Source organism: Anolis carolinensis, chromosome 2, assembly GCF_035594765.1.
Source record: "Anolis carolinensis isolate JA03-04 chromosome 2, rAnoCar3.1.pri, whole genome shotgun sequence".
NCBI classification, from domain to species: domain Eukaryota; kingdom Metazoa; phylum Chordata; class Lepidosauria; order Squamata; family Dactyloidae; genus Anolis; species Anolis carolinensis.
This window is the reverse complement of record NC_085842.1, coordinates 17,616,310-17,634,842: the sequence shown is the minus strand read 5'-3', so window position 1 is coordinate 17,634,842 and position 18,533 is coordinate 17,616,310. Positions and strand designations below refer to the sequence as shown.

The following is an 18,533-nucleotide window of genomic DNA, read 5'->3' as shown; positions in this document are numbered from 1 at the left end:
GGATTGGGCCCCTTAAGGAGAGAGCCGATCCGGTCCTGAGAGAACGGACCTTGGCGGAGCCAATAGGAGAATATAAGCCGCAATACAACCTGGAGCCGAAATGAAGAAGGTCCGCCAAAGTTGAAGGAAAATCCGCCAAGGAGTCTTTATTGAGCGATTCAGCTGAAAAGGACACTAGTAGCGATCATTCAGTCTACTAGCGTATCATCCATTCAAAATAAAGCCATATTTATACAATGTTTCGGTCTGACAGCCCCTTGAATTTCCCGCCCCGCTCCCCCGCCCATCTGATCGCGGATAGGCTAGGAGGTTGAACGAGGCTGGCTTTCGTTTCCCGCCTGGCTCGGCTGGCCCAATGGAGAGCTGCTTTTTGTCCCCACTCGGGCCAATCAGAGAGGAGAAGGCGGGAGCTATTGAAACAATGAAATGACTGAGCAGGAAGGATCGGATTAGTTTTTTGTCCGGCCGAATTCTAAAGGGATTAATGACAGCCATCAGGGGTTCCTGTCATGTACACTGATTTCAGATATGCCTTGAGGTGTCAAGGGGGGAGTAAGGATGGGTGGCAATGGGCTCAGCAGGGCGTCTTCCTGAGACGTCCTGGTTTTCCCTTTGGAGGAGATATGACAATGTTTGCCTTGAGGGCGAATCACCTTTTATTCGGCGACTCAAGTCCTATATTGTCCATGCAATCTGATTCTGATTAGGTTATGTGGCAGCGGATTAACCTTTTGTTTTGGGGAAGGTAAACCTGGGTCATAGAAGCTGGGGTTCATGTTGGGGTCAAAATATTTCCCATTTGATTTCATGAATTGACAATTATATGAAATAAAATGAAAAATAAAATAAAGTTGGAGCGTAAACCCAGCTGGGAAAAACACATATTTTCCGGGGATCCCAAAGAGTACAAATACATATAGGCAGATGGATAGATTTCAAGGAAGTAAGGGAGAATCCATAGAGGTGGGTTACATTGCATAAAGGGGAATCATGGATGATATAAACAATTGAAAACATTTGATAAGAACGAGGTTTACAACATCTGGGGAACCCAATATGGAAAGTCATAGAAGTGGAGTTCTAGCAGCATGATTTCACAATTCATGAAGTTAGCCCAACGATTAGAAATTCATACAACAGTGGGTCATGAGGGTGTCCAGGTACATACATGAGGAAAAGAGTTCATCTGTTGGTGGAAGGAATTCGTAGAGATGGCATGGGGAAGAGGCACATGTGGGTTGCAGTCTTTGGAAGTATAAGATTTCATAAGTTCAGGGGTAGGTCTGGGGAAGAATGTTCTTCTCCTTCATAAAATTATGAAGGTATGAATGAAACGTGAAGGGGCACCCGTCCAGGCACCCTCCTGGCAGCTGTAGAGAGGGTGAGGGTCCTTGGAGAACTATGTTTCCCCAGTGGGAGAGCGACCCCCCATCCCCAGTTCACAGAAAGGGGGTCAGGGACCTCCTAAAACCATTCCGCGGGTCGCGGGGAGAGGAAAGTCCGGGATAAGGCAGCAGCCTGGCTTGAAAGGAGCAGTCGGTCCCGTTTGACAGTCAGCTGTTGAGGTGCCGAGAACTGGACCGATTTCGGTTCCGCTGGTGGTCCTTGAGTCAGGGGTCTTAGAAAGGGTTGGGACTAAAAGATGAGTGTGCTAGGGGTAATTTTGATAAAGATATGAGCCAATTTGTACCGTCCGCCGTATTAATCTATGGCGGAGAAGCCTCCGCCAGGGTTTAAAGATCAGACGGGTTAGTGAGAAGGAGAGAGAGAGAAATTGCATGCAAAGGAAGGAGTCAGAGAATGACACAAAATAACCAGATAGAGAGTGTTACTGTTAAAATAAATGCTACTTTTATTGGGGGATTTGTTACATAGTTCAGGGAAGGGGAAAGTGAAGAAAAAAAAAGATCTTTTAATAATAGTCTGCTGCGGTCCCGCTCCGTTCCTTTGGTGATAGATCTGCGGAACCCTCCGCTGCGGGTTCAAATTAATTTGAAAGCCGGGGTTTCGGTCATCACTTTCTTGCTTTTTGCCTTTTTGTTGCTGGGTTAACTTCCACCAAAGGCGAAGAGATCCTGAGATCCTCTTTACCCTAGCCCTGACCTGCTATCAAAAAGGTCTATAAATATCTAAGCTCAAAGCTAGTTTTTGAGGCGAAGTTGGTAGGGCTTCTTCCAGTGGCAAAGAAATCCGGAGATGTTCTCTGCCCCAGTGCCAAGCTACTATTTGTAGAAAGAACAGGTCTTTCCCTATCTATGCTCGGCACTGGTTTTAAAGGCAAGTCAGTACTTACGATGGCCTTTACAGAGTTGGCCTGGCTTGGCCACACAAGCACATCTAAGTTGTTTCTTCTTCAGTCTAGAAGGCAGAAGAGGCTTCTCAAAATGGAGCCTTCTTTCCCCAGGAAAAGGGGCGGTCTCCAGAACAAACTGATACATTTGCAGGCTGCAAGCAGCAAAGACTTTGCTGAGCTGGCTACAAACTCTGCTAATAGCCTAACTATCAGACTGCTGCAGAATCTGCAGCAACCCTGGAGCAAATGCAGATAGGTGCTATTTTCTACAGCTATGGAAAAAATGCAAACCAAACCTCTGGGGGAGGGAACAGGGAGCCTGTCTGTGTAAGTGGACACCTTGGCCACACACATAATACATATTTTCACTTTATTATGTGTATAGATGTGGATAGAGAGATTATGATAGATAGATAGGTAGATGACAGTGGTTCTGCGTTCTTTGACAGTTCTTGTCCTACTTGGTCTTTCAAGGGTTAAAATGAGAGAGGAGAGGCTTTCCTAGAGATCTAGGAAAGAGGGAGGAAGAGGAGGGCATGCCTGTGGGTACATAATAGCCCATCCTCTTCCAGAGCTGGTTAACCCTTTCTGCTCTGCCTTCCCTTTCTTCAGGAACAGCTGGTGAGTTGCCTTGCGGGACCACAGACCTGCTGGAAAAAGATACCATGAGAAGGGAATTAAGAGCCGTAGGACTGCCAGAATGAAAACTGAAGAGGGCTCCTGTACGGGTCTCCCTGCTTTCCAATTTTAATAGAAAGATATATTTTACATAATAGATAAGCCACAGGTGAATCCATCATTTAAACAGCGATTGGCTCCCGTAAGATGTGATGTTCTGTGCAGCTTATGCAGCAAGCACTTGGCTTTTTTCCCCATCACATGTTGAGAAACATTGGAATCATAAAATGCACATGTGTGAGAAATATATTCAATCCTCCACATTTGCAGTTTGGACTTTGGGTTTAATTTGGGGCCGGGCTGTGGCGCAGGCTGCAATAAATCACTCTGACCATGAAGTCATGAGCTCGAGGCCAGCCCATGGCGGGGTGAGCACCCGTCAATTAAAAATAAAAAATATAGCCCCTGCTCGTTGCTAGCCTAGCAACCCGAAAGATAGTTGCATCTATCAAGTAGGAAATAAGGTACCACTTATAAAGTTGAACTAATTTATGACGTTGGAATGAGGAAGTGCTGTCACGGTGGATGATGAAGCAGCTGCTCCCCCCTGTGGCCAGAATCGAACATCCCCTCAGGAGAAGGTTAAATTGCCTCTGCGTCTGTCTGTGTCTCGGTTCTATGTGTTTATGGGCATTGAATGTTTGCCCTATGTGTGTACAATGTGATCCGCCCTGAGTCCCCTTTGGGGTGAGAAGGGCGGAATATAAATACTCTAATTAATTAATTAATTAATTCTCACGCACTGTTCCCACTTTATAATTAACCGGACGTCCATCTCCTGCAAACGATTAAATTTTTTTCCATCTTGTCGTTCATCCCACAGTACTTTATAACTACAGTAGAGTCACACTTATCCAACACTCGCTTATCCAACATTCTGGATTATCCAACACATATTTGTAGACAATGTTTTCAATACATCGTGATACAGTAGAGTCTCACTTATCCAACACTCGCTTATCCAATGTTCTGGATTATCCAACACATTTTTGTAGACAATGTTTTCAATACATTGTGATATTTTGGTACTAAATTCATAAATACAGTAATTACTACATAGCATTACTGCGTATTGAACTACTTTTTCTATCAAATTTGTTGTTAAACATGATGTTTTGGTGCTTAATTTGTAAAATCATAACCTAATTTGATGTTTAATAGGCTTTTCCTTAATCCCTCCTTATTATCCAAGATATTCGCTTATCCAAGGTTCTGCCGGCCCATTTAGCTTGGATAAGTGAGCCAGAGCCAGGTCTTCTCCTTATCAGCTTTTCCTTCAATTTTGTCAAGGAACTTTCCATGCAATGTTTTGTTGTGCCAGCTGTCAGCTCTAGTTTGTAGTGCGGTTTTCTTGTACTGGTTTTTTTGTCTGCTGTGCTTTGAGGAGTTTCTGATTTTTGACTTCAATCAAAGCAGGTTCTTCACTTTGCGTTACATATTCTGCCAGGGCATGTTCTTCTTCTTTGACTGCTTGTTTTACTCTCAAGAATCCTCTGCCACCTTATCTTCTAGGCAGATATAGCCGGTCAACATTATTATTATTATTATTATTATTATTATTATTATTATTATTATTATTATTTTATTATGACACAGCAAACAAGATAGATATGCTGGATTTCATATCACAAAATCACAAGTCGAACACTTCCCAAGTGTCTAGGACTGTGTGATGTATTTTCGGATGATGCGCAGCAGCAGGGTGGCCTTTTGCAGCTGGCAGATCTTAATTTTGTCAATGTCTATTGTTTCCAAATGCTGGATGAGATCTTTTGGCATGGCACCCAATGTGCCCATCACCACTGGGACCACCTGCACTGGTTTCTGACAGAGTCTTTGAAGTTCAATCTTGAGGTCCTGATAGCGGCTGAGTTTTTCCTGTTGTTTTTCGTCAAGGCGACTGTCACCTGGGATGGTGACATCAATGATCCAAACCTTTTTCTTTTCCACAACTGTGATGTCTGGTGTGTTGTGTTCCAGAACTTTGTCAGTCTGGATTCGGAAGTCCCACAGTATCTTTGCGTGCTCATTTTCCAATACTTTTGCAGGTTTGTGATCCCAACAGTTCTTTGCTGCTGGGAGGTGGTACTTGAGGCATAAGTTCCAATGAATCATTTGGGCCACATAGTTGTGCCTCTGTTTGTAGTCTGTCTGTGCGATTTTCTTACAGCAGCTGAGGATATGATCAATGGTTTCGTCAGTTTCCTTGCACAGTCTGCATTTTGGGTCATCAGCTGATTTTTGGATCTTGGCCTTAATTGCCTTTGTTCTGATGGCTTGCTCCTGGGCTGCAAGGATCAGGCCTTCTGTCTCCTTCGTCAGGGGAGAGCCAGAGCCAGGTCTTCTCCTTATCAGCTTTTCCTTCAATTTTGTGAGCCAGAGCCAGGTCTTCTCCTTATCAGCTTTTCCTTCAATTTTGTCAAGGAACTTTCCATGCAATGTTTTGTTGTGCCAGCTGTCAGCTCTAGTTTGTAGTGCGGTTTTCTTGTACTGGTTTTTTGTCTGCTGTGCTTTGAGGAGTTTCTGATTTTTGACTTCAATCAAAGCAGGTTCTTCACTTTGCTTTACATATTATTATTATTATTATTATTATTATTATTATTATTACTCCAAGATATGTTTATAACAGGTATGGGCAAACTTTGGCTGTCCAGGTGTTTTGAACTTCAACTCCTTCAATTCCTAACATCACATCTTACCGGACCCAATTGCTGTCTAAATGGTGGATTCACATGTGGAATCGTGTCCTCCTCCATAAGGAAGAATCAAGTTCACACATTTCCTTTTCGTTCACTGTTCTTTCAGGGCCAGCTGAAGCTGTTTCCTCCTCTTAACATGGCAGTTGTACTGTATTGATAAGAATTCTATTTTTTCTTTTCTTTGCAGTGCATGGTATCCTCGCTCTGGAAAATTATTGCAGCTGGAAAATCTGTCCAAAGAAAGGAAAACAATCCCGTGGCCATGTTGGAGGCTACGTTGGATTGTGGGTTAAAGATGGAGCAGCACGACAAGGCTTGCTCCGATGTAGGCGTAGGGCTCCGTATCATTCAGGTCGGGAGAAGCAGGGATTTCTTGGTTCGAAAAGCCTCGGATGATGACACGGATCCCGCAGATATCCAGCGCCAGCGTTTCAGGCAATTCCGTTACCAGGAGGCCGAGGGACCGAGAGAGGTCTGCGGCCGACTCCATGTCCTCTGCCGGCAGTGGCTGAAGCCGGAGCGACACACCAAAAAGCACATCTTGGATTTGGTGATCCTGGAGCAGTTCCTGGCCATCCTTCCCCAAGAAATGGAGAGCTGGGTGAGAGAAAGTGGAGCAGAAACCAGTTCCCAGGCAGTGGCCCTGGCAGAAGGTTTCCTCCTGAGTCAGGCCGAGGAGAAGAAGCAGGAACTGGAAAGAGGAGTAAAGCAGGTGAGAACAACTCATCCTAGGAGGTGCATGGGGAATTTTGGAGTTGGTAAATATTCTCTATGACTTATGTTCAGCTTATGCACACTTACAATCATGGAATACAGTAGAGTCTCACTTATCCAAGCTTCACTTATCCAAGGTTCTGTATTATCCAATACAGTCTACCTTTTAGTAGTCAACGTTTTTGTAGTCAATGTTGCAATGTTTTGATGCTAAATACAGTAATTACTATATACAGTAGAGTCTCACTTATCCAACATAAACGGGCCGGCAGAATGTTGGATAAGTGAATATGTTGGATAATAAGGAGAGATTAAGAAAAAGCCTATTAAACATCAAAATAGGTTATGATTTTACAAATTAAGCACCAAAACATCATGTTATACAACAAATTAGACAGAAAAAGTAGTTCATTACAGATTAATGCTATGTAGTAATTAATGTACAGTAGAGTCTCACTTATCCAACACTCGGTTATCCAACGTTCTGGATTATCCAACGCATTTTTGTAGTCAATGTTTTCAATATATTGTGATATTTTGGTGCTAAATTCGTAAATACAGTAATTACTACATAGCATTACTGCGTATTGAACTACTTTTTCTGCCAAATTTGTTGTCTAACATGATGTTTTGGTGCTTTATTTGTAAAATCATAACCTAATTTGATGTTTAATAGGCTTTTCCTTAATGCCTCCTTATTATCCAACATATTCGCTTATCCAACATTCTGCTGGCCCGTTTATGTTGGATAAGTGAGACTCTACTGTATTTACGAATTTAGCACCAAAATATCACAATATATTGAAAACATTGACTACAAAAATGCGTTGGATAATCCAGAATGTTGGATAAGTGAGACTCTACTGTAACATTATTTATTTACTACATTTATATCCCGTTCTTCTCACCCCGAATGGGACTCAGTGTGGCTTACAAATCAAATGAACATACAATATATTATTAGCATAGCACAATATAAACATTAAATTACCATATTGTACTATATCGTTATATGGTAATATTATTAGTAATGTTACATTTAATATATAATATATAATTAATATTATTATATTGTATTATTAGCAGTATAATATTGTATTCCATTATAATATTACGGCTTACAAATCAAATGAACATACAATATATTATTAGCACAGCACAATATAAGCATTAAATTACCATATTGTGCTATATCGTTATATGGTAATTTTATTAGTAATATTACATTTAATATATAATTAATATCATTATATTGTATTATTAGTGGTATAATATTGTATTCCATTATAATGTTATAATATAATATAATTATAATTTATTATATTATAATAAATATATTTATTATAATATAATTATAATATATTACTGTGTATTGAACTGCTTCTTCTGTCAATTTGTTGTCAAACATGATGTTTTGGTGCTTAATTTGTAAAATCATAATGTAATTTTATGTTTAATAGGCTTTTTTCTTAATCCCAACATTTTCGCTTATCCAAGGTTCTGCCGGCCTGTTTATGTTGGATAAGTGAGACTCTACTGTAATTAAGTTAGAAGAGACCACATGGGATATCTAATCCAACCCCCTGCCATGCAGGAAAACACAATCAAAGTATCCCTGACAGATGGCCAATCCAGCCTCTGTTTAAAAGTTTCCAAGGAAGGAGCTTCCACCAGACTCTGAGGCAGAGAGTTCCACTGCTGAACAGCTCATACAGTCAAGAAGTTCTTCCTAATGTTCAGGTGGAATCTCCTCTCCTGTAGTTTGAACCCATTGCTCAGAGTCCTAGCCTCCAAGGCAACAGAAAACAAGCCTCTTCCCGCTTCGTTATGACATATTCTTTTGTAGCGGAAGCCAGACTTCCCCTCTTCTCAGCTTGTCGTGTGTCTGAGCGGACGCAGTGGAAGTAGGAGACAGACAACTGGAGGTTTTTTCCAAAGAAAGCAGTTTACTAAGTTCCTGCAGCTGCAGAGGTTCATCCCATGCACAACTAGATGCTGAAAAGGGAGAACCCCGCAGACAGGGTCGAGTGTCTATTTATACAATTCAGTGGGTTCAGTTTACGACCGCCCACATATCAAACCACTGGTGCATATTTGTGGTGCAGTATTACATTTCATTACTTTCGTTTCTCTCAAAACACATGATTTCAGGGAAACCATGTGATAACCCATCGGCTGTGTTCCTGGCCTGCTCGTACCTCCTTATATGGCCATTTCCTCCTACCCCTTCATTCCTGCCTTATTCCCCCATTTTTTTTTTTTTTTGCGAAGCGTGTATACAAAAGCTGAAGCAAACTAAATGAGCAGACTTATGGGTCCCTCCAATCCCTTCTAGCTTGCAGCCAAGCTATCTTTTCAGTGGAAAATGAGCGCAGAATAGCATTTGTACATAGTTTCATCACCAGAGGTAAACAACACATGAGGATTAAAAATATTAATCAGGTTTTAGAAAGGACATAGTCCACAGTAGAATTCTGATCTAGCCCAGTCATTTGGCTTCTTCCGATGATGGATTTGTTGCTATGGCCAGAGGTGGCCATTCACATACATGTCCAACTTTCAGGTCTTTTCAGTCTTTGGCATAAAGTCAAACTGGGGGTGTGTTTCCTCTTCCTTGATCAAAGGAATAATGTTCAGTTAATTTGAAGAAAGTCTCTTTGTCCAATCAAGTCTCTAGTCTCTAAGAATTGTCTCTGTGTAAAGAAAAGTCTGTAAAGAAAATCTCCATCTCTCACAGGGCTTTAGCTGTCATACCCAGTATGTGTGGCGTGGGGTAGACTTAAACTCCTACAGGTTTTGGATTCCAAAACAGGCCTTCCAGTAATAATGCCTTATGGATCTCCATTTTGGAAAACAGGCCTCTCAGTAACAATGCCTTATGGATCTCCAATTTAGGAACAGGAGTCCAAAAAAAGCTGAAAAAGAAAGCAGGAAGACAGTGAGAGAGAATGGGGGAGGGGGAACGGATTACCCATCTGTCGATCATCCTGTTCGGCATCACTTTTGTCTCAGCCAATCTTGTTGAAATCCCTTGTCTCTCCACGGGTGAGGCAGGTAGGCCACTATTCAGCTCCCAAACGACCCCTCCATGGCCTCTTGAGAAATGATTCCTCCATGGGCCTTCTTTCGCGATCTGCAGTAATCCTTTTTACTCTGGTCCTGCTGCAATGGTTAACTTATTTTATTCTTTGTCACATTGTCTCCGTGCTATATCCTCCTTTTGGCTTAAAAAGCAAGGTTGTTAGATGGCATATGAAAAAGTCCCTCATTGTCTCTCAAATCCGTCAAAAATCCGAATTATTTGCAATGTCCCATTACAAAAGGTCCTATCCAGGAGAGTTGGGTCAAAATAGAAAATTGTATGTTGTTGAGTTGGTCAGCCCTTACAGCCTCCAGCCTGATGCCACACTCCATCACAGCCTTAACACTCAGCAACACCTATAGGCCCTCCCAGGCCTCTCAATAAACATGTCTCATAGACTTCTGGGTTTATCCCATACAGGAGTTCAGGACCTGTAGCAAAAAAAAACAATGAGAGGGAAAAGAAGGGGAGGGAAATACTCATCCTTCCAGGCTGTATGGCTCTTGAAGCACTCTCTCTAGTCGTTTCGCTCACATCCAAGGCAGGCCTCCTCAGAGGTTGTGCCTTTGACAACACACTCATCTGTCTTGAAATCCAACAAAATCTTTCTTCTCCGCATCTTTTTCTTTTCCTTTCCGCAAACGATTTAACAATCGTGCACTTGCTGCAATGCAATCTTCCACTCCAGTCCTGCTGCAGTGTTAAACTTACTCAATTCCCCTTTTACACCGACTCGTTGAACAGCTCAAAATTTGTTAGTAACACACGTTGAAAAGCCTCCTGCCGCTTCTCAAATCTGGCAAAATCCAGGCTGGGGGCGATGGAAAAAATGCCCCTATTTGCATGATCTAATGTCCCGTTTACAAAAGTCCTAGTCCTTCCTTTCCGTAACCTTTAGAAAGAGTTGGGCCAAAATCACAAAGTCCAGAATCCAAATCTCACAAAATTATTATGAAGCAACATGAGACGTAGCCAATTATATCATGTCTTTGGTTCTCAAAAGGATAACTTTTTATCACTTGGGCACTAGCTCCATTTTTTAATAAAATGTCAATCAAAAATTTAAAAATCAATGTCAGTTCTTAATCCTTCTGTGTCAGGAATATGGGGTCAATTTTTTTTTTTCAAAAATAATTTATTTTTATTTTATTTTTTGCACTGCCAACTTGTGACAGTTTTCCATACAAAGTCTCTACAACCAATAACTCCTCTCCTTGTATTCCAAAGTGCTGCAAAAAAAAAGAACCTCCAACATTTCCCTATAACCTGTAAGGGGTTTAAAGTCTGTAGAACAGAAAAAGGGGGAGTAGCCCACAGAGGCTTGAGTTTTCAAAAGTGCACTTGTTCAGGCTCATTTTTTTTTCCTTGAGATTCAATTTCTGGGCAGATGTCCAGCTCTTATCTGTTGTATCACCATGTTCTCTAAAAACACTGAAGCATTGTTCTTTCAAAACAAGGAATTTTTTTTTTCAAGCCTAAGACCATTTTTTCCCCCCCCAAAAAAATATCTACAGCTTCCGAATTGCTTCTGAACAAATCTACTAACATTGTTTATAACTCTTTATGCATTTTGAATTCAACACATACATCTCATTCACACAAGGTCCACAGGAATTCTGATTAGTGGTTAGTTGTTTAGATAAAGTCACACACTCTCTCTCAGCTCATGAAACATTCTCACCCAGTTGTCCCAAAATAGTCCAAAGCAAGGATTTAAGATCCAGGTGAAAGACAGAACCCCAATATATATATATATATATATACACACATTTACATCATCATTTTCTTTCTTTCTTTTTTTTTCATATTAAATTCACATTACATTTTTAAAACTTCACTAGTTCACAGCGGCTTTCATTGACCTTGGCTGTCCACTGGAATTCCATTATCTTTCTCTGGGCATTTCGCCTGAGTTTAACAAGAATGACAGGGCGTTTTTACCTTGGACTGTCTGCCAAGATTTTCCCACTATCTTTTTGGCATGAGGCCCAGGTGCAAAGGAAAACTTTTTAAGAAAACAGCTTTTGTTCCTCAGAAATAACAAGGAAAACTCCTTTGAAAGACAGTTTTAACAGCCTCCCTCCCTTTTTCTGGCCTCTGCAGCTTGTCAGCAAAAGCAAACTAGCACAGACAGACCCTCTTCGGATCAGATTTTTTTTCAACCGTAATAAAACATTTCTAGATATTTGTGCTCAACATTTTTTGTGTAAATCTATAGACTCATTTTTCATTTTCACTTCAATATTACCACGAAACATGCAGAACTTGAAACTCATTATTCCCCACACATAACAAAGAAATCAAACAGTTTTTTTTTTTCCTTTCCCCGGGAGTTGCGACTCCTCATGAGCCCTGCACGACTTGGTCTTGGGGCACCCTCACAAGTCTTGTTCTCTGGGGAATTCCTTCTACGGCTCTACTTGCAACTGAGCCGAAATTGTCTAACATACACTGTAATGGGGTGGTGGATTTGAACCCACTGCCTCCCATCCTGCCTAATAGAGGGGACTGCCTTGGACTGGGCACCTGGACACTCAACGGTGTGTGTCAGGAATCACAAGACAGAACCCCTTTATATCTCCCTGGGAACCTTTGTGTCCCTCCCGGCGCTGTTCCCTTAGTGTCTCATTTTAACCACTATACTTGCCAGATTGCTGTAGACGTCGGACCAACCTTCGCCCCTGGGCTTTTTCCCTGGATCCTTTTCCTCCTAGCTGGTTTCTTTGGAACCTCGCTGTCGTTGCGGCTCCCACCGTCGGCCGGCGTTGGCATCAGAGGCAAGTACCGCAGCCGGTCTTACAATATTCAGGGGCTCCTTCTCGTCTCACGGTAGTTGCCTCTGGCCCCCACCGCCGAGTTGGGACCGTCCCGCCAACGGGATCCGTCTCCGATCTCCTGGCCCGTCTTATTGTGGAATCACGTCGGGGTCACCAGAAAATGTAGCGGAAGCCAGACTTCCCCTCTTCTCAGCTTGTCGTGTGTCTGAGCGGACGCAGTGGAAGTAGGAGACAGACAACTGGAGGTTTTTTCCAAAGAAAGCAGTTTACTAAGTTCCTGCAGCTGCAGAGGTTCATCCCACGCACAACTAGATGCTGAAAAGGGAGAACCCCGCAGACAGGGTCGAGTGTCTATTTATACAATTCAGTGGGTTCAGTTTACGACCGCCCACATATCAAACCATTGGTGCATATTTGTGGTGCAGTATTACATTTCATTACTTTCGTTTCTCTCAAAACACATGATTTCAGGGAAACCATGTGATAACCCATCGGCTGTGTTCCTGGCCTGCTCGTACCTCCTTATATGGCCATTTCCTCCTACCCCTTCATTCCTGCCTTACTTTCACACCTTTATACATGGCTCTCATGTCTCCTCTCAACCTTTTCTTCAGCACTCTAAACAGACCCAACTCTTTAAGCCAGTAGTTCTCAACTTGTGGGTCCCCAGATGTTTTGGCCTTCAACTCTCAGAAATCCTAACAATCCAATGGGTGAGACAGATAGGCAGACAGACAGATATTTTTACAGCTCGGCAGCTTGTTCTTGGAACCCGGGCTGTGGCGCAGGCTGGTGAGCAGCCAGCCAGCTGTAACAAATTACTCTGACCAAGAGGTCATGAGTTCGAGGCCAGCTCGGAGCCTATGTTTGTCTTGTCTTTGTTCTATGTTAAGGCATTGAATGTTTGCTTTATATGTGTAATGTGATCCGCCCTGAGTCCCCTTTGGGGTGAGAAGGGCGGAATATAAATACTGTAAATAAATAAATACATAAATGTTACCCTTTTTTAGTCTAGGGGAGATTCTGGGAGTTGTCGTCCAAATATTATTTTTCCCAAGGTGACTGTATTTAGCTTCGGAGCAGCACAAATGTACACTTCATCTAAAATGATTCCAGTACCGTATTACGAATCGTTCTTTAAGCAAATCAAATATTAATTCTTTCTTGAGTCCCCTTCAGGGTGAGAAGGGTGGAATATAAATGCTGTAAATAAATAAATAAATAGAATCCAGGATGATTATACTGTACTGAGATTATTATGCTTTGGATATATCGTGGCCCGGGCTGTGGCGCAGGCTGGTGAGCAGCCAGCTGCAGCCAGCTGCAACAAATCACTCTGACCAAGAGGTCATGAGTTCGAGGCCAGCTCGGAGCCTGCGTTTGTCTTTGTTTTTGTTCTATGTAAAGGCATTGAATGTTTGCCTTATATGTGTAATGTGATCCGCCCTGAGTCCCCTTCGGGGTGAGAAGGGCGGAATATAAATACTGTAAATAAATAAATAAATAAATTTTTGCTGACACGCTGCCGCATGCAGATTGATTGGATGGCTAATGTCTTTTGTGACCAAATTTGGTGTGATTTGGTCCAGTGGTTTTGTTGTTTACTCCATGGGAATTATGCACAATATATATATATAGATAGATAGATAGTAAATAAATAAATAAATATCGTGGGATAATGAACATTTTTAAAAATTAAATCAATGAATAATGAAATCTACAAAAATCAAAATGTGGGGAGGCAATTGTATAGCCTTCCACGATCCTCTCCTGTCTCTGTACTATAGACCACACACTTACGTGAAAAGAGATAGCCCACCAAACCTATGACTTGTAACCATCCCTTTTCTAATCCTTCTCTCTTTCTCTCTGCCCCTTGTGATGATGCTCATTGGTCTTCTCAGGAGCCAGAGACATTTGTGTCCGCCAATCTTCCAGAGCCGGAGAAGCTTCATTGTATGCCGATGATACCGTCCCTTTGTAGCAGTGGATCAGAAGTGGCTTCTGAACTGATGGATCGGGAAAGGAAAATAACTTCAGTGGGTTGAAAGAGGAGCAGCCTGAATGCCCTTTGCATCTCTTCCCCCACCCAAAATATCTGTCTTTCTTTCTATTGAAGCTGTCAATATAAGATATTGTTAATGCTGTTTGTTTTAAAAAGGCTATACAGAGGGCCGAGCTGTGGCGCAGGCTGGTTAGCAGCCAGCTGCAATAAATCACTCTGACCAAGAGGTCATGAGTTCGAGGCCAGCCCGTGTCGGGGTGAGCACCCGACAATTAATATCGTCTATGAATATATTGCACAAGATTTCCCTAGCCTAAAATGATGCATTTTAATATATTGGGTTTATGGTTCCCGTCCCCTTGATCTGGTAATGTAAGTGTTATTTATTGTTATAATTGTATTATTTTACTTTGTTTAATCATGTGTTATTATGTTGTTATGTAATGTTGGTGTTGCTTTTATTTATTTATTTATTTACAGTATTTATATTCCGCCCTTCTCACCCTGAAGGGGACTCAGGGCGGATTACAATGAACACATATATGGCAAACATTCAATGCCAACAGACAACAACATACATTAGACAGACTCAGAGGCATTTTTAACATTTTTCCAGCTTCACGATTCCGGCCACAGGGGGAGCTGTTGCTTCACCGTCCAGTAGTGGCTGTACTTCCGCATTCCTTTCCTCGTGTTTTGCTGGCAGTTTTATGGTGTTGTAAATTAGCCTCCCGCATAAAGCGTCCCTAAATTTCCCTAATTGACAGGTGCAACTGTCTTTCGGGGCTGCATAGGTCAACAGCAAGCCGGGGCTATTAATGTTCGGAGGCTTAACCCGACCCGGGCTTCGAACTCATGACCTCTCGGTCAGTAGTGATTTATAGCAGCTGGTTACTAGCCAGCTGCGCCACAGCCTGGCCTTTTATGACTGTAAACCATTCTGAGTCCCATCCGGGAGACAGGGCAGTATATAAATAAAGTTTATTATTATTATTATTATTATTATTATTATTATTATTATTATTATTATTAATTAAAAATAAAATATAGCCCCTGCTCGTTGCTGACCTAAGCAACCCGAAAGATAGTTGCATCTATCAAGTAGGAAATTCAGGTACCACTTATATGTGGGGAGGCTAATTTATGACACCATAAAAATCACCCAGCTGCCGTTGGAATGAGGAAGTGCCATCGCAGTGGATGATGAAGCAGCTGCTCCACCTGTGGCCGGAATCAAGCATACCCTCAGGAAGCTGGAAGCTGGAGAAGGTTTAAATTGCCTCTGTGTCTGTCTCTGTCTCTGTTCTATGTGTATATGGCATTGAATGTTTTCCTTATATGTGTACAATGTGATCCGCCCTGAGTCCCCTTTGGGGTGAGAAGGGCATAATATAAATACTGTAAATAAATGAATAAAATGTATATCATTTGACCTGTGCATCTACCAATTTTGGCATCCATGGGTGTTCAAGTCCATTTATAGACAATGGCATAGTAAAATTATGCCAATTATATAAAATGGCAAAACCAAGGCCTTTTGGATTTTTTTTATAAACCATTGTCTATGAGTGTTGTTTTCCTCTCCTTTAGGACCCGAGGCCATGCAAGAAGGAAGATGTGCATTTCAATGAGGAGGAATGGGGCCACTTGGATCTGGACCCAGGGGCCCGCCGTGCGGAAGTCATGGAGGAAAAGTGGGGGAACACAGCCTCTCCGGGTAAGATATTTTATCCTGGAATCTTGCAAATTGGCATTGTTTACAAAAGATAAACAATTAAGGGGCTTGGGGAAAGCAATGTTTTGGACTACATTTCCCAGAATCCACTAGCAGGCATGGCCATTTATTTATTTATTTATTTATTTGCAGTATTTATATTCCACCTTTCTTTCTCACCCCAAAGGGGATTCAAGGCGGATCACATTATACACACATAGGGCAAACATTCAGTGCCCATAAACACATCAAACAGAGACAGACAGACACAGAGGCAATTTAACCTTCTCCTGAGGGGATGTTCGATTCTGGCCACAGGGGGGAGCAGCTGCTTCATCATCCACTCTGATGGCACTTCCTCATTCCAACGTCGTAAATTAGTTAAACTTGCCTCCCCACTTTTATAAGTGATACCTTATTTCCTACTTGATAGATGCAACTATCTTTCAAGCTGCTAGGTCAGCAATGAGCAGGGGCTATTTTTTATTTTTAATTGTCAGGTGCTCACCCCGCCATGGGCTGGCCTCAAATTCATGACCTCTTGGTCAGAGTGTTTTATTGCAGCAGGCTGCTCACCAGCCTGCGCCACAGCCCGGCCCCAAAAATGGCTAGGCGGGTCAGTGCTGACACGCGTGTCATAGGTTGGCCATCACTGCTTTAAACCATCTCGGGTCTTGATTGGGTTTAAGCTAACCCGGATGTTGACTGTAAACCCGTTCCTGTCGTTTGTCTAAATCAGGGGTCTCCAAACTAAGGCCCGGGGGACAGATGCGGCCCATCAAAGCCATTTATCCGGCCCCCATGGCACAAGGGCAGAAGGGGGTTGGGCTAAATGACCCAAGGGGTCTCTTCTTCTCTTACAACCATTATTATTATTATTATTATTATTATTATTATTATTATTATTATTATTATTAACATTAAGGTTGGGTGGCCATCTGTCAGGGATGCTTTGCTTGTGCTTATGGTACACAGAGGGAGAAGGGGGTTGGACTCAATGGCCCAAGAGGTCTCTTCCAACCCTCATTATTATTATTATTATTATTATTATTATTATTAATAATAACATTGATTCTGGGTGGCCATCTGTTAGGGGTGCTTTGCTTGTGCTTTTGGTGCACAAAGGCAAAGGGGGATTGGACTCAATGGCCCAAAGGGTCTCTTCCAACCCTCCTATTTATTATTATTGTTGTTGTTGTTATTATTATTGTTATTTATTGCTCGGTGGCCAACTATAGTCCGGCCCTCCAATGGTCCGAAGGATCGTGAACTGGCCCCCTGTTTAAAACGTTTGGGGACCCCTGGTCTAAATAATAGTCTCAAACTTAGTTTATTTATTTTAATTTATTTACAGCATTTATATTCCGCCCTTCTCACCCTGAAGGGGACTCAGGGCAGATCACATTACACATATAGGCAAACATTCAATGCCTTTTAACATAGAACAAAGACAGACAAACATAGGCTCCGAGCGGGCCTCGAACTCAGAGTGATTCATTGCAGTGATTCATTGCAGCTGCTCTCCAGCCTGCGCCACAGCCCGAGCCCAATAGATAGTTATGGTATCTATTCAAACAAAATACAATCCAGTATGCGTACCCTGTATATATAGTATCCAGGTGATTTCATAGTCCATTAGTTTTAAACTAGTTTTCCTCCCTCAGGTACAGATGGAAAGGAAAATGCAAAAAAAGAGCCACATAGGATGGTGTTGGAAGGCTACGGAGAAGACAAGAGCAGTAAAACCGAAGCAAAAGAGAAAAAGAAGGACCCAACGTCTGCTGCTCAGGGCGGCAATGTCTCGGAAAGCTCCACCCAGGAGAAAACCAACAAAGGAAAGGAAGGGAGTTGGTGCCTTGTATGCGGGAAAAGCTTCAGTAGTAAATCCAGCCTCAACCTGCACATGAGGACGCACACGGGGGAGAAACCGTACATGTGCGTGGAGTGCGGGAAAAGCTTTGGCCAGAGCGCACACCTTACCTCTCACCAGAGGATCCACACCGGCGAGAAGCCGTACGTGTGCGTGGAGTGCGGGAAGAGCTTCAGCCAGAAGATAACGCTCACGTTCCACCAAGGAAGCCACACCGGGGAGAAGCCCCACAAGTGTCCGGAGTGCGGCAAGATGTACAGCCGGAAGTCCTACCTGACTCGGCACCAGCGCAGCCACGCGAGAGGGAAACCTTACAAATGCCTGAAATGTGGGAAGTGCTTTAGTCACAGCCAGAACCTCCACTCGCACCAGAGGATCCACCAAGGAGAGAAGCCGTACAAGTGCCTGGAGTGTGACAAGAGCTTCAACCAGAAGACCAACCTCACCAGGCATCGAAGAACCCACCCAGCAGAGAAACTGTAGAGACACAAGGAATGGAGAACCAGCGTTGGATGGAAATGGACCCTGAAATGATACACCTCTGTAGCTCACGGTGGGATCGCAAAGAAATAGTGGGCAGCACATAATAAAGTGGAAAGTATACGTCATGAGTTGGAATGATTAAGTTGTCAATCACAAACTAATAAGATGCATCTCTACACCAGCCATGGACAATGGCTGAATGAGGTCATAGTAATCCT

The 18,533-nt window shown here is 42.6% G+C and overlaps 1 protein-coding gene across 1 annotated transcript in view; it reads left to right on the top strand.

The window, feature by feature from the left end:
• Positions 1-2,805: 2,805 nt before the first annotated feature.
• Positions 2,806-18,533, top strand: part of LOC103282849 (uncharacterized) — an 87,735-nt gene continuing 72,007 nt past the window's right edge. Inside the window, 5 exon segments of the mRNA XM_062969278.1 lie at positions 2,806-2,914; positions 5,858-6,382; positions 14,148-14,266; positions 15,841-15,965; positions 17,627-18,313. Of these exon segments, the coding sequence (XP_062825348.1) occupies positions 5,861-6,382; positions 14,148-14,266; positions 15,841-15,965; positions 17,627-18,313 (1,453 nt within the window). The 5' untranslated portion in view covers positions 2,806-2,914; positions 5,858-5,860.